The sequence below is a fragment of the Trichomycterus rosablanca genome, chromosome 27 (assembly GCF_030014385.1).
Source record: "Trichomycterus rosablanca isolate fTriRos1 chromosome 27, fTriRos1.hap1, whole genome shotgun sequence".
NCBI lineage: Eukaryota > Metazoa > Chordata > Actinopteri > Siluriformes > Trichomycteridae > Trichomycterus > Trichomycterus rosablanca.
Window position 1 is genome coordinate 6,161,803 of NC_086014.1, and position 22,837 is coordinate 6,184,639.

Consider the following 22,837-nt stretch of genomic DNA (forward strand, 5'->3'; position numbering starts at 1 on the left):
GCCGCTTCTGGCCATGGTTAACACAAGGCGTCTTTTTTGCACAGTAAGGTTTTAAGTGGTATTTGTGCAGTAACTCTGTATTGTAGCGCTTGACAAAGGTTTGCCAAAGTAATCCCTCACCCATGTGGTTATATCAGCTATTGTTGAGTGGCGACTCTTGTTGCAGCGCCGTCTGAGGGATCAAAGATCACAGGCGTTCAGCTTAAGCTTGCGCCCTCTGCCTTTACGCACTGAAATCCCTCCCGATTCCTTGAATGGTTTAATGATATTATGCACTGTAGAGGGAGAAATATACAAATCCCTTCTAATCTTTCTTTGAGGTACATTGTTTTTAAACATTTAAATCATTTTCTCACACATTGGTGACAAACTGGAGATCCTCTGATCATCTTTACTCATCAAAGATTCAGCCTTTCCTGGATGCTGCTTTTGTATCAATCCATGATTACAATCACCTGTTTGGAATCACATCATTATTTAGTTTTTTTACCTCATTACTAGCACTAAATTGCCCCTGTGCCAACTTTTTTTGGAATGTGTTGGTGGCCTGAAATGCAGGAATGAAGGTATATTAACAAATGAAATGACGTTGAGCAGACAAAACGTGAAATATCTCAGGTTCATTGTGTCTGCGATCAAATAACAGTCAAAGTAAATATAAGGAACACTGCATTTTTATTTTATTTTATATATAATCACTATTGAAAGTACAAAAAAAAACTTTAGTCAACAGTTATCTTCATCAGGAATTTTATTGAAGACATTAACGCCACACCTTCATCAACCTGGTGTTGAATGTTACGGCAGTATTTCTAGTTACAGTAATTATACTTTCCATAATCCACACACAATGAGTCTTGCCTACCATTGTATTACTGTATAGTTAATGCAGGAATGAGATTATTGGATAACATACTAGCGCTGACATTGATCTAAACTGCATTTGTTGTGAAGCATGAGTGATAAACTGGTCCTAATGTAAGTATTATTGTAAGGTTATTGTGTGGAGTGTTGTAGCAGAAACTGAAACGGAAAAACTCAAGAGCACCCACAGAGGTCCACCACCATAGAAGGGATTTTCCCATAAATGATCTGCTCTCTGTGGTTGAAGTAGAGCATGTTGATGGGAGACATCTTGGTGGGTGTGCAGCAGGGTCCAGCCGTACCACGCGGGTTTGCCTTGTTCACCAGATGCGTATGCGGGAACTTCTGTAGGTGCACCTGTTCACATTCACCTGAGCAGTAGTTAGCCTTGTATCGCTTGGGCGCGATGATCCAGTCCCAACCGAAGTCCTCAAAGTCCACGGTGAGGGGGTAGCGGCAGCAGCGGGACTCTGACGAGCGCTCGTTACAGTCTAGACCAGTTTCTCTTCTGGAGCGTTTTGGAACCTCCATGATTTTTACTTCTAGAAATGGTTGCTGTATAGATAAAACAAGAATGACTATATTAGCACTATATTTAAAATCTATAAGTGGGTAACATCTAGGAGAACATAAATTCCTACAATCAGCATCAGGTATTAAAGCAGATGTTAGTTAAAGCAAATGTCTTTTACTGTCCACTGTACATAATATTATGAAAAGATTCAGGGACTTCAGAGAAATCTCAGCCAGAAACCACTGTTAAATGTATGTGACACTCACTGTCCATTTTATCAGCTCCACTTACCATATACAAGCACTTTGTAGTTCTACAATTACTGACTGTAGTCCATCTGTTTCTCTGCATGCTTTTTTTAACCTCGTTTTACTCTACAGAGCAGGTATTATTTAGATGGTGGATCATTCTCAGCACTGAAGTGACACTGATAGCGGTGGTGTGTTAGTGTGTGTTGTGCTGGTATGAGTGGATCAGACACAGCAGCGCTGCTGGAGTTTGTAAACACCTCACTGTCCCTGCTGGACTGAGAATAGTTCACCAACCAAATATATATCCAGCCAACAGCGCCCCGTGGGCAGCGTCCTGTGACCACTGATGAAGGTCTAGAAGATGACCGACTCAAACAGCAGCAATAGATGAGCGATCGTCTCTGACTTTACATCTACAAGGCGGACCAACTAGGTAGGAGTGGACACGGCTGTGTCTGATCCACTCATACCAGCACAACACACACTAACACACCACCACCATGCCAGTGTCACTGTAGTGCTGAGAATGATCCACCACCTAAATAATACCTGCTCTGTGGCGGTCTTATGGGGGTCCTGACCATTGAAGAACAGGGTGAAAGCAGGCTAAAAATGTATGTAGAGAATTAGATGGACTACAGTCAGTAATTGTAGAACTACAAAGTGCGTGTAGAAACAAGGAGGTGGTTTTAATGTTATGGCTGATCAGTGTATATAACATTAGTGAATCATCTGTAAGATATTAAGATAACTTACAAGCCCCTCCTCCCCTGATTCAGCAGAGGTCACAGCCAGATCTCTTCCCTCGGTGTCAAAGGCCTTGATCTCAATGCCAAAGTTGCTCTCGGGCTGCTTAAGCCACGACTGCAGCAGGTGTTTCATGTCGATGTTTTGCCAGGGGTTGGTCTGGGTATCGACTTCGATCTTTAGAGACAGGATTTTGGGTCTTGGGTTGCTGCTATAGGGAGGCCGTAAACGTGAAATCTGCATGTAAACACTCGTTGCTCCCTTGTCCAGGCGCAGGTTTATCCAGAGTTGAGCCTTTACGATGTTGTCAGGAAGGATCCTTGGACTCAGAGAAAATACGCAGCATCGTGGCACATTGTCAGCTTCAGTTTCACTCTGTGCTGAAGAGAGAAAAAACACATTTATTTGGACACTTCATATACACTGATTAGCCATAACATTAAAACCACCTGCTTGTTTCTACACTGTCCATTTTATCAGCTTCACTTACCATATAGGAGCACTTCGTAGTTCTACAATTACTGACTCAGCACTGCAGTGACACTGACATGGTGGTGGTGTGACTGGATCAGACACAGCAGCGCTGCTGGAGTTTGTAAATACCGTGTCCACTCACTGTCCACTCTATTAGACACTCCTACCTAGTTGGTCCACCTTGTAGATGTAAAGTCAGAGACGATCGCTCATCTATTGCTGCTGTTTGAGTTGGTCATTTTCTAAACCTTCATCAGTGGTCACAGGACGCTGCCCATGGGGCGCTGTTGGCTGGATGTTTTTGGTTGGTGGACTATTCTCAGTCCAGCAGTGACAGTGAGGTGTTTAAAAACACCATCAGTGCTGCTGTGTCTGATCCACTCATACCAGCACAACACACACTAACACACCACCACCATGTCAGTGTCACTGCAGTGCTGAGAATGATCCACCACCTAAATAATACCTGCTCTGTGGTGGTCCTGGGAGAGTCCTGACCATTGAAGAACAGTGTGAGAGGTGGCTAACAAAGCATGCAGAGAAACAGATGGACTACAGTCAGTCGTTGTAGAACTACAAAGTGCTCCTATATGGTAAGTGGAGCTAATAAAATGGACAGTGTGTGTAGAAACAAGGAGGTGGTTTTAATGTTATGGCTGATCAGTGTAATTTGGGCTCTTAGTTTGCAACCTACACATCTATACTGAATGAATAATTTCTATTGGCTGCTCCCGTTAGCGGACGCCACGGATCAATCGTCCACATATTTGATGCCGTTCCGTTCCTAATGCAACCCTCCTATTTATTCTCACAACACTTCTGAGAACAGTTGCTAAACCTTTAGGCAGAACAGCACAGCACGATGTTCACTACGAACTTTACTCCAGCTGCAAAGCATAATGGAGGAGGCATTACGGCTAGCAAGGGCTTTGCTGTTCCAGGGCCTTAGCAGCTTGCAGTCTCAAAGAGGACACTCACTCACTCACTTTCTTAACTGCTTATACAATTAGGGTCGCGTGGGTGTTGCAGCCTATCCCAGTTTTTCAATGGGAGCAAGGCACACAGTAACACCTGGACAGGGCACCAGTCCATCACAGGGCATACAGACACACACACACCCATTCACCTATAGGGCAATTCAGTGTCTCCAATTAACCTGAGTGCATGTGTTTGGACTGTGGGAGGAAACCGGAGCTCCCGGAGGAAACCCACGCTTAAAGAGAGCATTTTTTTTACAAGATGTCAGTGTATAGATCCATCATATGAAGCTAAAGATACATGAGCAAAACAAAATTGCAGACATCCCAAGTCTCCCGGAAGTTCCAGGAGTCTCCCGCATATACGTACATAGCGGCTCCCTGATGCCCGCATGTCAGATAAAATCTCCCGGAATCTAGAACGAGCGGCCAAGAGCGACACAAACGCGCACGCAGGCGACACAGACTTTTTTCCCGATCGCGTATTAACTCCGTTATCTGATATACAATCTAGCGCACTGTGTAGGGAACATAAATTAATTGTCTAATATACTGTCTAGTGCACTATGTAGGGAACATAAATCCGTTATCTGATATACAATCTAGTGCACTGTGTAGGAAACATAATTAATTATGTAATACACTTTCTAGTGCACTATGTAAGGAACACAAATCATCATCTAGTTATACTTTCTAGTGCACTATGTAGTGAACATGAATGCGTTATCTAATACACTATCTAGTGCACTATGTAGGGAACATAAATCCGTGATCTGATATACAATCTAGTGCACTGTGTAGGGAACATAAACCAATTGTCTAATTCACTATCTAGTGCACTACGTAGGGAACATAAATCGATATCTAAAATACTATCTGGTGCACTATGTAGGGAACATAAATTCATATCTAAAATACAGTACTATCTAGTGCACTATGTAGGGAACATAAATCCGTGATCTGATATACAATTTAGTGCACTATGTAGGGAACATAAATCCGTTATCTGATATACAATCTAGTGCACTATGTAGGGAACATAAATCCGTTATCTGATATACAATCTAGTGCACTATGTAGGGAACATAAATCATCATCTAGTTATACTTTCTAGTGCACTATGTAGTGAACATGAATGCGTTATCTAATACACTATCTAGTGCACTATGTAGGGAACATAAATTCATATCTAAAATACTATCTAGTGCACTATGTAGGGAACATAAATCCGTGATCTGATATACAATTTAGTGCACTATGTAGGGAACATAAATCCGTTATCTGATATACAATCTAGTGCACTATGTAGGGAACATAAATCATCATCTAGTTATACTTTCTAGTGCACTATGTAGTGAACATGAATGCGTTATCTAATACACTATCTAGTGCACTATGTAGGGAACATAAATCCATGATCTGATATACAATCTAGTGCACTGTGTAGGGAACATAAACCAATTGTCTAATACACTATCTAGTGCACTACGTAGGGAACATAAATCCGTGATCTGATATACAATCTAGTGCACTGTGTAGGGAACATAAACCAATTGTCTAATTCACTATCTAGTGCACTACGTAGGGAACATAAATTCATATCTAAAATACTTTCTAGTGCACTATGTAGGGAACATAAATTCATATCTAAAATACTATCTAGTGCACTATGTAGGGAACATAAATCCGTTATCTGATATACAATTTAGTGCACTATGTAGGGAACCTAAATCTGTTAACTAAGACCCTACCTACATAAATCTTTTATCTTTCACACTATTTAGTGCACTATGTAGTACACAATGTGTTTGTGACGCGAACAGTTAGCAGCTCCTAAAAGTTCTGTATAAAATATACGTTTAAATACGTTAAACAAAGAGTTAAAAATGCATTCGTATTAAATACGTAGAAAGGTTCGCCTACGTTCGGTCGCCATGGTGATGATGGTCTCGGTGATGGGCTCCTCGTGTTCCTCCTGCTGCTCGTACTCTCCCGTCTCGTAGCGGCTGAGCAGCGCGAGCAGCGGCGGCGCTTTGGGCACGAGCTGTCGCGCGTCATCCCGCGTGAGGTTGGGCGCGTGCTGCAAGCGGAGCGCGCTGAGGATCTGAGAGCGGATGGAGTGCAGGCGCAGCAGTTTGCTCTGTTCTCGAGACTCGCAGGCTGCGGAGCATTGCACCGCGCTCTCCTCACTGACTGACATCGATACCAGTACCGGCTCGGTTACCGGGGCGTGCAGAGGTGCGCTCGGGTTCGGGCTCGGACTTATGCTCTGACCCTCCGGTCCTGGTAAACCCAGCAAGCTCGTTAGGAGAATGAGCAACAGCATGATGGGTGTCCGGTGCGCCTTCCCGAACACCTTAACAGGGGTTTGATCTTTTGGCGACGCCGCGCACAGAGACGCATCTGAGCGAATGCGTTAAGCGGAGAGCGCGTTTTATATCAGGACCCCCCGCGATCATCAGCACTGTTGATTGGTTATATGACATGCAGCATAATCCCGGAGGACGGAAGGTACTTAACACATCACTTATTATTTGCATGTGCGTTTTTATTCCTTAAAAACAAGCTGCCCTGTCTGCACGAACACGCATATTTGGGGGGCACTAAAACCAGTGGAAATTCGTCACAGGGCATTTTTATCCATTTACTCACTCTAATCTTGGGGCAATATAAAGCTGCCATTAATCACTGGTGGGAGAAAGTGATATATTTGGAGACCAAACTCCTCACAGACAGTGACTAAAAGCAGGGATTAAACCCAGGACCCCAGGAATTATGTTGAGTATGGCACCAACTTTACCATCTGCCAACATTATGCCCTCTGTGATCAAATTGAATCTACTTTGAGCCTACTCGATCTCTGGGACTTGTTTGCCCAGCACATTCCACAGATGCTCGACTGGAAGTCAACACCTCATACTTGTTGTTGTGCTCCTCAAACCATTCCTGAACCATTTTTGGTTTGTTGCAGGGTGCAAAGAATACCGTTTCCATGAAAGGGTACATGTTCTGCAACAATGCTTGGACAGGCGGTACGTGTCAAAGTAACATCCACATGGATGCAAGACCCAAGGTTTCCCAGCAGAATGTTGCCCAAAGCATCACACTGCCTCCGCCGGCTTGCTTTCTTCCCATAGTGCATCCTGGTACCATGTGTTCCCCAGGTAAGCGATGCACACGCACCCGGCATTACAGCCACGTGATGTGAAAGAAAACGTGATTCATAAGACCAGGCCACCTTCTTCTATTGCTCCGTGGTCCAGTTCCGATGCTCACGTGCCCGTTGTTGGCCTTAACTCCCCACGTAAGTCAATGAGCCTTGGCCACCCATGACCTTGTCGCCGGTTTACCACTGTTCCTTCCATGGACAACTCTTGATAGATACTGACCACTGCAGACCAGGAACACCCCACAGGAGCTGCAGTTTTGGAGATGCTCTGACCCAGTCGTCTAGCCATCACAATTTGGCTTTTGTCAAACTTGCTCAAATCCTTACGCTCGCCCATTTAACATTGAGAACTTCTTTAACATCTTTAAAACTAATTTAATATAGTAATTAATTTTTCCCAACCATTGTCTTATGATTTTAAGTAGTTTATTTGTACAAGGTCAAGGGAAAAACACAATAATAATTGTTTTTAGAGAGTTCTCCTGTCTGGAAGCATCTGCACTAATTGTTTATATTTTTTTATTTTTGTATGATATACATTTTAAAAGCTGAAGGATAAAATCCATTTCTTGATATTTTAATCATGACAAGACAAAAAGCTGCTGTGTCTGATTTTCTATCACAGCCCTGATCTGAGAAGTTGTACAGTAGTGGTTAAAGAGTCTTTAATTGTTGTGAGAGACTTTGGGTGTGTAGATGGGCTGGGTGTTGGTTATTTGCGTTGACTGGCAGCCTCCAAAACTTGGTTAGCGCTCTCTCTTGCTTCATCAAGAAGCGCAGATGCTTTCGCCTCCATCTGAAATCATAAATGCAGAATAATTAACAGTGCAGTCTAGCTGTATGGGAACATCTGTAAACGTCTTGGTTAATTTACTTTTTGTTAAAGTATATATTTTAGTTTTTTTTTAAGTAAAAAGAAGAAAACTATATGTCTACTGCTTATTTTAAAAATGATTGTTTTTAACTGGTAATCCTTAATAATAATTAGTAATTTTGGAAAGTAGATGTACATTATTTTTTGCTGACACTTATCCACAACAGGTTTGTGCCAACAATGCGATGAGACTAGAGTTTACACAGACTGTTTGGTCTGAGGATTGTCAGTTTTAGCTACAACATGGGTCAGTAACTGGTTTAAACATCACATATTAATGGACCCAACCTTGTGGTGGTGTAAAGGTGTGGAGAAGGTTTTTGTTTTTTTAGACACAGTTTAGTTTTACATCTTATAGTGGCTACTTACAGTATCATGATTCACTTGGTCAATGCTTCTAAGTGGCCTCCACAATCACAGGGAATTAAGTGATGTCATAATACATGTAATATGTTACAAGTATGTTGTTTGGTTTATTGTTTTAGAGCTGATTGAACTTTCTTTAGCTTTTTGTTACTCACATCACTCTTATACGTCTCATCAGTGATGTCCTTTAAATTAATGATGACGTTGTAGTATGCTCCAAACACTGCAGTCTCCAGAGCTTTAGCTGCTACCTGTTTATACAAAGACAGAAGTTTTAGAATTACTCAACAACATTCTGTTGTGAGAACCAAGGAGGCTGCTAAACACTGGCGTATATACTGTATATATGCTGACAGCTGATCAGAATGAATTAAAGCCACTCGCTTTTAATATTTTACTTAACGAAAATATTGTAATAAAGCAATAAGCCACGAGAGACCGTGCGTTACTATGATTTTATCATGGGGAAGGATGTTTCGGCATAGCAGTAACGCACGGTCTCTTGTGGCTTATTGCTTTTATAAAACGGCGGTCAACATAAAATATAATAAAATACAACAATGTTCAATTTATTAATGCATTTATTTACAAAAACACTTGCAAAAAGCATTCTTGCTAGGCAACATGAGGGCAAACATAACATTCGCAATAAACATCCCTCCACAAACACTATTACACTATTTCTTGGACGAAACACCCGCTTAATGATTAGGATTACTGATTATATTAATCTGGACATTTCCATGTATAGTGCATGACTTAAAATAATGTTCAACCAAGTGTTTACTTTTTCTTTTCAGTGGCGTATTACTTTGGAATGATGTGAGCTGGTCATAGGTGTGCGTATATCGGGGATTTAACAACGACTTCGAACGTGGCTCAGCCAATCAGATTTTAGGACTGGAAATATCCATTTTATAATATAATAATAACAACCTGGCGAGTGCAGCCAATGGGGGCGCAGTGCGGTGGGGGGTTTAGTTCATGTTGTGGGGACCCCCCCCCATCCTACTCGCCATGGGCCACAGTGCACCTGCCACCCCCCCCATCCCCCCGTGTTGTTACGCCCCTGGTGCTAAAACAGCACAATTTGGTCATGAGCTTTGTAAATACAGTAAGGACCAAAAGTCTGAGACTCCCAGTGATGAGGCTTAGATTTTGTTTTTGTTTTTTTTAATAAAATATGTTTTTCATTCGAAACTGCATATTAATTAGGAGCGAAAAAGTTGAATCTGAAAAATATACACTTCGAAATGTCTTTGCTGTGGCTCTATTTATAACTGGTGAACAATGGCTGCAAAATTATGTAAAAATGTTTTGCATTTTCCCCTTATTCCAATCTAGTCATATTAATTTACTCAATTGTGTCATTCCTCCAATACTGCAGACTCCTACCACTACTAAGAAGGGCCATGCCAGTTACTGCTTCTACTGGTTTAAACATCACATTACAGAGAGTCATGCACTGCTCTCCATTATTCACCATCTGTGTGAGCAGGCACCTTAGACCAGCCAGCAATGGCAGCAGTGCTGAGGAATCCCTTTCAACCTTCCCTCCCCACAGACACAGCCAATCATTAAACCACCTCCTTGTTTCTACACACTGTCCATTTTATCAGCCCCACTTACCATATAGAAGCACTTTGCAGTTCTACAATTACTGACTGTAGTCCATCTATTTTTCTACATACCTTTTTTAGCCTGCTTTCACCCTGTTCTTCAATGGTCAGGACCACTACAGGACAACCACAGAGCAAGTATTATTTGGGTGGTGGATCATTCTCAGCACTGCAGTGACACTGACATGGTGGTGGTGTGTTAGTGTGTGTTGTGCTGGTATGAGTGGATCAGACACAGCAGCGCTGCTGGAGTTTTTGAACACCGTGTCCACTCACTGTCCGCTCTATTAGACACTCCTACCTAGTTGGTCCACCTTATAGATGTAAAGTCAGAGACGATCGCTCATCTATTGCTGCTGTTTGAGTCGGTCATCTTCTAGACCTTCATCAGTGGTCACAGGACGCTGCCCATGGGGCGCTGTCGGCTGGATATATTTTTGGTTGGAGGAATATTCTCAGTTCAGCAGTGACAGTGAGGTCACTCATACCAGCACATACTAATACCTACTCTGTAGTGGTCCTGGGGGAGTCCTGACCAATGAAGAACAGCATGAACGGGGGCTAACAAAGCATGCAGAGAAACAGATGGACTACAGTCAGTAATTGTAGAACTACAAAGTGCTTCTATATGGTAAGTGGAGCTGATAAAATGGACAGTGAGTGTAGAAACGAGGAGGTGGTTTTAATGTTATGCCTGATCGGTGTATGCTTCAATGGCTCGTTGTAGAAAGGAATTGACACACAGATGTGCTTAGTTGCTTTGTCAACAGACTATTTAACGATTTTATGATTGTTAATGGAAAATATTAGACCCCAGACATTTAATCCCTACAGGATGTTAGTTCTGTCTGTTATCTAACACGCACTGCTCCCTCCTGCTCCATAATGCATCATGGGAAAGATTAAGGCAAAAAGTGCCCACGGAAACTTGAGTGACGTATATTCAAATTATCTAAGAGGTAAATAATTTAGGACACAGTTGTTTATTCCATAAGGTAAAAGCTTCCAGATGTTTCTGCCATTTCCCTTAACATTTTCCACTTACAAAGGTTGGCCTGGTGTTTTATTAGCTTTCACCATAGTCTCATTAGCAGTAGATGGGAAAGTCTTAATAAACAGCCTTACTGTAGATTATTATTATTATTATTATTATTATTATATTGCTCTTTTACCTGGACATCCGATTTGCATGCCACATTTCCATACTTCACCAGTTCTTTCAGTGGTGACCACAGTACGTTCACTTTCTCAGCCAGAGACATCGGAACCCCAATCGCTTTCTTTAACCCATCCTGCATGGCTTCCTCTCGCCTGAGGAAAATAAGTTACAGAAATGTGTTAGTTGTTAGCTACATTTGTTTTGCTTCAGAGCTTCATAGACCAACTATTCCAGCTCGTCATGTTTTACACACTTTGGTTACATTCCTGACAGAACAGGTAGTTACTCGTTACACGAGATTCATCAGTTCACAAGTTCAATGTCAAACAAAGCCACCTCACTTGCACTTCCATGGACTGTGGGAGGAAACCTGAGCTCCAGAAGGAATCCCACACAGACACGGGGAGAACATGCAAACTCATTCTTGTACATTTTGGGATTATTTGTAAATATTTCTCAACATCGCTTGTTGGAAAACCGTCTCAGTTAAACACTGATGTGGAAACACTGCCACCTAGGTCACAAAATCGGCTTGCATTGTTGGAGATGCAGTTTATGTACGATTTTACAGTGTATTTAGGACAATCATACGTCTTTTAAGCTCTCGCGGACCTTGAGTTTGACACATGTGAATTAATGCAGTGTTTCCCAACCACTGTGCCGCGGCACATAAGTGCGCCGTCAGAAATCGTCAGGTATGCCGTGGAAGATTATCCAGTTTTGGTACTCTAAGCGAGCGGCGTGTAGTGACAGGCAGAACAATTACATTCTCTTCCACTAGAGGCCAGTACAACAATACTTTTTGTGACATTGTTTTTTGTGGCGTGATTTTTCTAATGTGAAATATGTGCCGTGGGTCAAAAAGGTTTGGAAACACTGCATTAATGTATTGAATTCAAAGGCTGATTAATTCCTTTTTATATATATATATATTCTTTATGCATTTTCTCCCCTTTTTCTCCCCTTTTAGCGCGTCCAATTGCCCGATTGTGTCATGCGTCCTCTCCACCAATGCCGATCCCCGCTCTGATTGAGGAGAACGACGCTAACCCACGCCCCCTCCGACACGTGGGCAGCATGCCGTATGCATTTTATCACCTGCACTTTGACGAGTGCAGTGCAGCTCAGCGTTGTGTACAGAGAGACACACCCTGAGAGCACGCTTTTCTCATCTCTGTGCAGGCGCCATCAATCAGCCAGCAGAGGTCGACCCCATCCGGCTTAGTCCCGCCCATATCTGAACAACAGGCCAATCGTTGTTCATGTGGCCGCTCAGCCTTAGCCGGTAGGCAGAGCCGAGATTCGATACGATGCATTCGAGATCCCAGCTCTGGTTCCAGCGTGTGTTTTTACCACTGCGCCACCTGAGCGGCCGAACCCATGACCTTCTTGCTGCGAGGCGACAGTGCTACCCACCGAGCCACCGTGCCGCCCGGCAACTGTACGTGTTTTGTCTGAGACGATTTATAGCTCTCCATTATTCACAATCTGTGTGAGCAGGTACCTTAGACCAGCCAGCAAGGGCAGCAGCGCTGAGGAATCCCTTTCAACCTTCCCTCCCAACAGACATAGCCAATCACGTCTGTAGGCTAGCACATTAGACCATTGTACCACACGAATGCTCCTTAATGTATGAACTTATACAAGCTTCTAATTAGTAGATCAAATCCACCTGATCAAAATCATCTGATTATGTGCGTTAATGGAAAGGATTAGACTGAAGAAGCGCCCCAGCTGGGAATCGAACCCAGGACCTTCTTGCTGTGAGGTGACAGTGCTACCCACTGAGCCAACTGTATGTGACAATTTACAGTAAGTTATTTAACTAAAATATCAATCACATCTTTTATACAGTGGCTGACCTAAAATATGTGGACACCTGTCCATAAGCTTGTTAAACATTCCATTTTAAAACAATGAGCTTTAATAAAGTGTCCCCACTATGTTCAATTCTGTCCATATAGACTTCGGCATGTCTGTGTAGGTTTTCTCCTGGTACTATAGTTTTACTTCCAAAATTTTGGATGGAGACTGGCTCATAAAACATTAAATGTGAGTGGCCTACCTTTTCATTTCATCCAGAGTGCGTTTGGGCATTTTCAAGGCCGCCTTGAAAGAAAAAAAGACCAGTAAATGATACAATATGTACATACACCGACCAGCCATGACATTAAAAACACCTCCTTGTTTCTACACGCACTGTCCATTTTACCAGCTCCACGAAGTTCTACAATTACTGACTGTAGTCCATCTCTTTCATGCTGTTCTTCAATGGTCAGGACTCTCCCAGGACCACTACAGAGCAGGTATTATTTGGGTGGTGGGTGATTCTCAGCACTGCAGTGACACTGACATGGTGGTGGTGTGTTAGTGTGTGTTGTGCTGGTATGAGTGGATCAGACACAGCAATGCTGATGGAGTTTTTAAACCCCTCACTGTCACTGCTGGACTGAGAATAGTCCACCAACCAACAATATCCAGCCAACAGCGCCCCGTGGGCAGTGTCATGTGACCACTGATGAAGGTCTAGAAGATGACCAACTCAAACAGCAGCAATAGATGAGCGATCGTCTCTGATTTTACATCTACAAGGTGGACCAATTAGGTAGGAGTGTCTAATAGAGTGGACAGTAAGTGGACACAGTCATGATCCACTCATACCAGCACAACACACACTAACACACCACCACCATGTCAGTGTCACTGCAGTGCTGAGAATGATCCACCACCCAAATAATACCTGCTCTGTGGTGGTCCTGTGAGAGTCCTGACCATTGAAGAACAGCATGAAAGGAGGCTAACAGAGTATGTAGAGAAACAGATGGACTACAGTCAGTTATTGTAGAACTACAAAGTGCTCCTATATGGTAAGTGGAGCTGATAAAATGGACAGTGAGTGTAGAAACAAGGAGGTGGTTTTAATGTTATGGCTGATCAGTGTATTTGTTTCTTTAGCTTGTACAACTAAGACCTATGGTCATTTTATTGGACAGATGTGTATGGTAATTTTATCTGTTGTTCCAGACCCATGCTCTGACTGAGGAGAGCCACAGACTATTACACACCCTTTCCAACATGCAGCTTCTTTTCATTAGTCAGAGATCTGTGAATCACGCATCCCTCCTGGAGGTGCCTTGACCAGCCAGCAGAGGCTTTAGCTGCAGCAGCAATGTGGAACTAAGCAAGCTGATCTCCCTTCTTCAATGGTTCCTGTTGGACTCCAACCAGGTAGATAGTACAGCTTAGATTCAAAATTGAGAGCTTGAGATGTCAGCAGTGGTGGCGCCCCAATTGCTTTTGTTTTCCTACTTAAAAAAATTCACATATAGGGTGTGTTCGAAAAGCTAGTGTGCTGTCTACATAGGCAGCATTTTACGTCATCCTGTGCTGCGCTCCCGAGAAGGAGGCTGTTCGAAAACCTAGATGCCTTAAAATCCTCACTACTGAGGCATCTTAATATTTCAATGTTATTTTGGCTCAAGAACGAGTGAGCATCCGACGGTGCCTTCGTGATCAAGGCAATCCCAGCATTCATTGCGGGTCGGGTGCTCTTCTCTCACAGAAAAATAAACATGGCTGACGGTGCGGACAAACGAATGGAGTTATTTTCAAACGTAAATAAAATATTACTGATTTTTAACTTGTATAAACTTGTATAAAACCGAGTGTTTTTATTTGCAAGTTCGAGCTTGTCAGGAAATGTAACCGTTATCGGTACATGAAGGGAGATGCTGTATTGACGTTAGCGTGCTGTGCTACCTCAATCCATTGGTTTTAATGGCAAGATGCTAAACGCGAAACCAGATGGAAGCGCTGTCTAAGTAGTGTGTTTGAATAACCTGCCTTATAAGTCGTTGACTTATTAGAATCCTCTTTACTGAGGCAGCTGCCTATGTAGACAGTAAGACAGCAAGGCAGCTCCCTAGGTTTTCAAACACACCCATAGACTTAAAATAGATGCAGCTGTGGCTCTCCATGCACACCAGAGCTGGGATTTCGTCTGGGAATACATCGGATCGAATCTCAGCCATCCGGCTGGGCTGGGCGGGCACATGAACAACGATTGGCTGTTGTTCAGGGTGGGATGAGCTGGACCAGGGTTCCTCATAACTGGTGCAGGGCTGATCCGCATATGAACTCGCCCTGTGCAGGTGAAAAGAGGCAGTCGGTACTGAGCACGTGTCGGAGGGGGCGTGTGTCGGTTCGCTCCCCTCCATCAGAAGTGGAGAGCTGAAGCGTAACGCAATCAGGGCAATGAGAAAAGGCAGCTGGGATAGATAAAGCATTGGGGAAGTGGGCATGACTAAACTGGAGAACTCCAACTGGTGGAATTTATGTGTGTGTACCATGTAGCTGTTAAATGCAGTAGAGTCGGCATCCACAGTGAGCAGCAGGTCATTCATGGCCTGGTGGAATGGAGGGATCAGTTGCCTCATTATGTTATCCAGATCTTCAAACTGCTTCTTACCGTACGTCATCTGCCCCACCATACAGCCAAGAGCTGCTCCCTAAGAGTGAACAATCAGCTAATTAACACAGTTTGTGCCTATTTTAATTAACAATGTATCATTTAACCTGAAATATCTGGCATCATTACCATGGCAGCAATCGCTGCAGAAACAGAGCCTCCACCAGGTGCTGGCGTGCGGGCACCAACACTGCGGACGAACTCTTTTAAGGAAAGAGACGCAAGCTGTCCTTCGATCTGACTGGCTTCTACCATGTACCTGACAACATTCAGCAAAAATGTACAATACACGGTTAAAGTTAGGATATACATACAATTCGCAGCTCTTCTGTTCATTTACCGTGATTAAATGATTGGAACAGGTACTTTTTATGTTTGTTCTGGGTTTTAAAAAAATCTGCTGGGTCATAAATACACATACAACAACCTAATGATTATTAATTTGGCTAGAAAGTTATTTAATGCCATTTAACTTAGTGATATGGTGATATTTTTCAGATCAGCAGCAACTGACTTTCTCAAACCAGCTGTCTGATGACAACAGCCATATTACACAATGTAACAAAGATGTTCACAAGTCACAAAATATGGATCAGAGTCTTTAGGCTAGAGTCCGAGTCAAGTCACGAGTCAATATAATATACACAAAACATATATTGGAAATGAAGCGTAGAAATAAACAAATAATATGTAAGTTCAGATAAAAAACAACAACAGATTAGCGACAGTATTTTGCCGTTTTACTTAGTGCCTTTACTTTCCTAGTCGTTGTGCAAATGAATGTAATTTCCGTAACAAGAAGGTACCAGTAAAAAGCTTAAACTGATACGTACAAAATAAATCCTCACCACTGCTTACCTTAGCTTATGTTCTTCCAGATGCTATTAAATTTATAAGCGTGTGTTGTTCCATTAGGAATATAATCCGTTATTTTGTAAATGTGCTTATAATTAAAAACCTCCAAACTTTTCCCGGTTGTGAAGTAAAACACAAACTCGTTAAAAAGCCAGTAAGCGTTTTGACACATCATCTGTGTGACGCAAACTGAATAAATGCAAATAGCAGCATTTCTTACTAAAAATTAAAATCAGAAGGTCTGATTGGTTCAGAAAGCGGTCTTTCAACTACTAGCGCCAATTCTGTAGGAGCGTTCCATTTACCCCAGTTGTTCCTGTAAAGTGCACTACGTAGGGTATTCCACCATTTTAAGTGAGATTCCAATCCAAAGGTAATGAAAATGTTCAAATGAAGTGAACTTCAAACTGTAGGGAGTAGGGAGAAACGCTTCATCACTACGCCGGAAGCTGGCTGTAACATTTACTCATTGCGTGCGTTGCGGGTTAAGACGGCCGGAGCGTTATTAGAGAGCAGAAAATGACACGATCAGAATGATGTCGGATCGACGTTTCATTCATCTTTAATAAAAACTAGCAGTAATGTGAGAGTAACCAGTGAACGTCCAGAGTCGCTGCACAATCCACCAAAAACACAAATGTAGCTCGTTAACTTTTACACCGTTAATCACAAACAATAAAACACCATGTGATGACATCACAAAGCGGCCGTACGATGACGAAATCAGGTTTATTCCCAGATGACATCATAATATGATAGACGGCTGAGCTTCGTTAGTTTGATAGTTTAGAAAGTAAAGAAACGCTCAAAGAAATTTCGGTAACGACGCTGTCATGTACGTGATGACGTGATGAATTGTCACACGTAACAAATGTTAACACATGCTGAAGCTAGGGACTCTTGTTGTTTACGAGTCATTTCTTTCCGAGTCATGAGTGGAGTCCGAGTCATTTGAAACGAGTCCTAGTCGAGTCTGAAGTCGCTGTGTGTGCGACGTACCAGCAATACTAATAAAATAAGCCAAAGACTTACTCGATAATCCTCTCTTTAGGATCAAACGGTCCCAAAGAATTCAAACCCAGTTTGCTAATAACCTGCGCACAAAAACACAAATATATATAAAATATAATAAAATATAAGAAGAAGAGACGTAATTCTCTTTAATGACCGGAATCAGAGCACTCACCAGTCGAACTTTGTGCTCCTCTTCCAAAATAAAGAGCTTCTCTTTCTGCATGTAAAATTCAGCACAGTCCAGCACGGCTTTCAAAGGAATCAGGCCGACAATCTGAGATCCGACCACTGATAGATTAAGCTCCTGGAGGCAAACATCCAGTTACGACTTTCTTGGTTAGTAAATTCATTCAAGTTTGAATCCAGTATACAATAGATCAGTGACCAAGCTGTTCCACACTTGATTAACAAATAAAATATATAACATTAATATATGATACAGTACATGATTTACTGTATATCACGTGTCAAACTCAAGGTCAGCGGATCAAATGCGGCCCGCCACATCATTTTCTGTGGCCCGCAAGACCTTAAAAGACATATGATTGTCCGAAGTCAAATGTCACTGTCAAATCGTACATAAACTGCATCTCCCACAATGCATGCCGATTTTGTGACCAGCAAAGTGACCGCATCCCACCACTAGATGATGTTGAGAAATATTATAAATAACATTATAAATATACAATGTAAATTTGGCATTTTGACACCAAACACAGAATTTAGCCTCCAAGAAAAACAACAAATTGTCCAAGACTTAAAAGGCTGCAGTCACAGCAGGATACATTACAATTGGGCCACCATAATGCAGATGTGGCCCTCGGTGAAAATGAGTTTGACACCCCTGATATATATGATTGATAAAATACATCATTTGAATTTATCCTAGGTTAGTAAATAATCTCTAGCATTTTGTATACTGATTTACATATAAATATAAATTAATTATATTTGTTTATTATCATGATGTTTGAGCAAAACATAATTAAATCTACCAGATAAAAATCTGAATCTCACTTTTATATATTTATATAGAATTTAATTGGAGTCTTTTTTACAAGAGGAATGTTTTGGGCTCACTTGGTTACGCCAGACAGTAACTGACTCACCCTCGCATCTCTGCAGATCTCTTCATATACTGTGTAAAGTGGAGTGACCTCGAAGTCCAGGATGTTGGTAGAGACCTGAGCCAGGTTGGCCTCGTCCAGGTACCAGCCCATTCCCTGCACCTTTTTCAGTAAGCCTGGCTAAAAATGTAAACACATTCAATGTACGTTGATCATCTTACTCACCTTTAACCTTAACATCAAAGTCAAGCAATCACCTTAAAGTTTATACAGAAACACTGTGCCTCAATCTACAGATATTTAAAAAGAGCTCATAAAAATGGTTCAAATTGGGGTGGGGGGGGTTGGAGCCTATCCCAGCTTTTCAATGGGCACAAGGCACACAGTAACACCCTGGACTGGGGGGCCAGTCCATCGCAGGGCAGACACACACACACATTCTCCTATAGGGTAATTCAGCATCTCCAATTAACCTGACTGCATGTTTTTGGACTGTGGGAGAAAACCGGAGCTCCCGGAGGAAACCCACGCAGACACGTGGGAGAACATGCAAACTCCACACAGAAAGGACCCGGACCTTCCCGTCTGGGGATCGAACCCAGGACCTTCTTGCTGTGAGGTGACAGTGCTACCCCCCCCCCCCCCCCCCCCCCCCCCCCCCCCCCACACACACACACACCTTAAAGGGTATTATGGTGATGTGTACAGTTAAATACAAATATACAGTAGCTCTCAGGACCGCAGTTTTGAAGATGCGCTGACCCAGTCGTCTAGCCATCACAATTTGGCCCTTGTCAAACTTGCTCAAATCATTACTCTCGCCCATTTTTCCTGCTTCTTACACATCAACTTTGAGGATAAAATGTTCACTTGCTACCTAATATATCCCACTCACTAACACGTGTCGTGATGAAGATAATCAGTGTTATTCACTTCACCTGTCAGTGGTCATAATGTTATGCCTTGTCAGTATAAATGCAAAATTTGCTGCATACCTGTCCTTTGCCTCGTCCCTGCTCTCGGATATCCAGAGCGACTCTGTGTGCTTGTTCCTTGGTGCTCAGCAAGTTCACGTTGTACGCAATGAGGAACTTTCGAGCACCAGTAACCGTGGCGCCCCACGAAGGAACGAAAGTGGCAGGACCAAAATCCGGAGCCCACTCACTCTTCTTCAGCTGTGTGGGAGAGAAAGTACAGAAAAATATGATATATAGAGGTCTTCTGTGTATTGTTTATTTATTCAAGGATTTATTTATTCATCCATATATGATTTGGGTCACTATGCTGCTGGAACACCACATGTCTGCGTGGGTTTCCTCCGGGAGCTCCGGTTTCCTCCCACAGTCCAAAAACATGCAGTCAGGTTAATTGGAGACACCGAATTTCCCTATAGGTGAATGGGTGTGTGTGTGTGTGTCTGCCCTGCGATGGACTGGCGCCCCGTCCAGGGTGTCACTGTGTGCCTTGCGCCCATTGAAAAGCTGGGATAGGCTCCAGCACCCCCCCGCGACTCTAACTGGATAAGCGGTTAAGAAAGTGAGTAGGCCGCTCAGGTGGCGCAGCGGTAAAATACGCTAGCACACCAGAGCTGGGATTTTGAATACATGGTGGGATAAATCGGACTGGTGCATTTATGACCTCTGCTGGCTGACTTGGGGAATAATGCATATCAGGGTGTGTCTCTCTGTGCACAAGGCTGATCTACATATGAACTCGCGTCATGCTGGTGATAAGAGGCAGACGGTACTGCGCACAAGTCGGAGGGTTGTATCAATAGAGGTGAAGCGTGATGCAATCAGGGTAACTGGATACGACTAGATCAGGGGGGGAAAAAGAAAGTGAACCTTCTCTGGTAGAGCTTCATATTCTCCTGCACGTATAGATGGTAGAGATCTTCTGCTCTCACTCCTTGCTGCTTCTCCATACAGATACACTGAAACAGATTTGATTGTTTAATCTTAGTCTCCTCTGATAATCAAAGTGTTGAGTTAAAACCTCACCAGGTACATGCATTATCTCCGCCAGCCTTCGTCCAAAGTCGTTAGCACACGATACACACTCATCCATGCTGACGTTCTGCACCGGGATGAAAGGACAAACGTCCATAGCGCCACTCCGAGGATGCTCACCTACACACATTGGTCCCATAAACAACATTGTTTGTTGATTGTTGAAGGTTATATACTGATGATATTGAGTCTTAACTGCAATTTTACTAATGTACAGTTAGTGCGTGTATAGTACGTACCCTTGTGCTTGCTCATGTCGATGAGATTAAAAGCAGTACGTGCAGCATTTAATGCCCCCTCCACTACAGCCTGTGGAGAGCCAACAAACGTGTACACCGTCCTGTTGGTGGAGGCTCCAGGGTCCACATCCAACACGCTGCAACCCTCCGTAGCAGAGATGGCATCAGCAATAGCTTTAATGACCTGCAGTGAAGCAGAGAAAGATACATCGATCAGCCATAACATTAAAACCACCTTCTTGTTTCTACACACACTGTCCATTTTATCAGCACTTTGTAGTTCTACAATTATTGACTGTAGTCTATCTGTTTTTCTACATTTTTTTTTACCTCCTTTTACTCTGTTCTTCAATGGTCAGGACCCCCATAGGACCACTACAGAGCAGGTATTATTTAGCTGGTGGGTCTTTCTCAGCACTGCAGTAACACTGACATGGTGGTGGTGTGTTAGTGTGTGTTGTGCTGGTATGACTGTCACTGCTGGCCTGAGAATAGTCCACCAACCAAAAATATCCAGCCAACAGCTCCCCGTGTGCAGCGTCATGTGACCACTGATGAAGGTCTAGATTAGTAGATGACCAACTCAAACAGCAGCAATAGATGAGCGATCGTCTCTGACTTTACATCTACAAGGTGGACCAACTAGGTAGGAGTGTCTAACAGAGTGGACAGTGAGTGGACACGGTATTTAAAAACTCCAGCAGCACTGCTGTGTCTGATCCACTCATACCAGTACAACACACACTAACACACCACCACCATGGCATTGTCACTGCAGTGCTGAGCATGATCCACCACCTAAATAATATCTGCTCTGTAGGAGTAGGAGTGAAAGCAGGTTAACAAAGCATGCAGAGAAACAGATGGACTACAGTGAGTAATTGTAGAACTACAAGTGCTCCTATGTGGTAAGTGGAGCTGATAAAATGGACAGTGAGTGTAGAAACAACAACACACACTGTAATACACTCTTCGTTTGTGCATGCGTTTAAATCACTCTAATGTATGTAGGCATTCAGATCACAGAATGTTGAATATACAAAATGCACAGCATGCAATTTTGCACAATATAACAACAAAAAAAAATCCTTTTGTGCTTTTACCTCTTTATTTCGTCCCTCTGAGAAGTTGGGCACGCACTCCACCAGCTTGGCCATGGCTGTTAAGAGATCACACAGCGAGACTGAGAAGCTCACACTTGTAAAAGTGACCAGAGTTCTTTGCTTACTTTGAAGCGGTCAACATTCCTTTGAAATGATTAACTCAGTGGCCAATGATTGGCTTGATCAACAGATAACACAGTTAAAGTCAGACGTTCGCATACATACAAACATGAGGAGCTTTATTCAACCATTGTTTTTTTACTGAATACATAAAATACATTGTTAGTATTTAGGATTGACCAATGGTGTGTATTATGGTGACTTCTCAGTGACTTCGTGCACTGGACCATGGATTAGGCATTACAATAGGAAAGTAATGTACAGAGCACATGGGACAGTGTTATCTTTACTGGTTTGGACCCAGAAAACCCAAACTGTCAGCTTATGCTAAAGAGACATGTGTCCAAATGGTTATATCTAATCTAAAAACCACCAAAACAGGTCTGCAGTTGGTTAAACACAGGTTTCATATTAACGTGCTCTAAAATCTGCACTCTTTCATAACATCCAATTTGGTAAAATATGCTTTGCTGTAGTTTAACCATGAACTGGATTGAAGGATTGTGAATGATTCTCTAATCTTACAACCCAAATCAGAAAAAGTTAGGACTACATGGAAAAAGCAAAAAACACAGAGAACCTGAGATATTTCATGTTTTATCTGCTCAACTTCATTTCATTTATTAACAAACATCCATTCCTGCATTTCAAGGGTCGTCGTTGTCTCATTTTTTGTTTCAAAATTCTCCACACATTCTCTATTGGGGACAGGTCAGGACTGCAGGCAGGCCAGTCCAGTACCTGTACCCTCTTCTTCCGCAGCCATGCCTTTGTAATGTGTGCAGCATGTGGCAGCATATGTTGCTCTAAGATCTCAATGTACTTTTCTGCATTAATGCTGCCATCACAGAAGTGTAAATGACCTTTACCAAGGGCACTGACACAGCCCCATACCATGGCAGACACTGGCTTTTGGACTTGTCACTGATAACAGTCTGGATGGTCCTT

The 22,837-nt window shown here is 42.7% G+C and overlaps 2 protein-coding genes across 2 annotated transcripts; both read right to left on the bottom strand.

Annotated features, from left to right (window-relative positions):
• Positions 1–733: 733 nt before the first annotated feature.
• Positions 734–6,283, bottom strand: mstna (myostatin a). The gene is made up of 3 exons (XM_062989836.1): positions 5,751–6,283; positions 2,386–2,756; positions 734–1,419 (listed from the first exon to the last, which is right to left on the bottom strand). The coding sequence occupies exons 1-3, from the start codon at positions 6,151–6,153 to the stop codon at positions 1,039–1,041; spliced, it is 1,155 nt and encodes a 384-aa protein (XP_062845906.1). The 5' UTR covers positions 6,154–6,283; the 3' UTR covers positions 734–1,038.
• A 1,218-nt stretch (positions 6,284–7,501) lies between these two features.
• On the bottom strand, positions 7,502–21,856 carry ftcd (formimidoyltransferase cyclodeaminase). The gene is made up of 14 exons (XM_062989834.1): positions 21,770–21,856; positions 20,667–20,850; positions 20,419–20,547; positions 20,263–20,351; positions 19,414–19,593; positions 18,461–18,598; positions 17,524–17,655; positions 17,370–17,431; positions 15,612–15,741; positions 15,361–15,522; positions 13,080–13,123; positions 11,028–11,166; positions 8,392–8,487; positions 7,502–7,792 (listed from the first exon to the last, which is right to left on the bottom strand). The coding sequence occupies exons 1-14, from the start codon at positions 21,821–21,823 to the stop codon at positions 7,709–7,711; spliced, it is 1,623 nt and encodes a 540-aa protein (XP_062845904.1). The 5' UTR covers positions 21,824–21,856; the 3' UTR covers positions 7,502–7,708.
• Between the last annotated feature and the right edge of the window lie 981 nt (positions 21,857–22,837).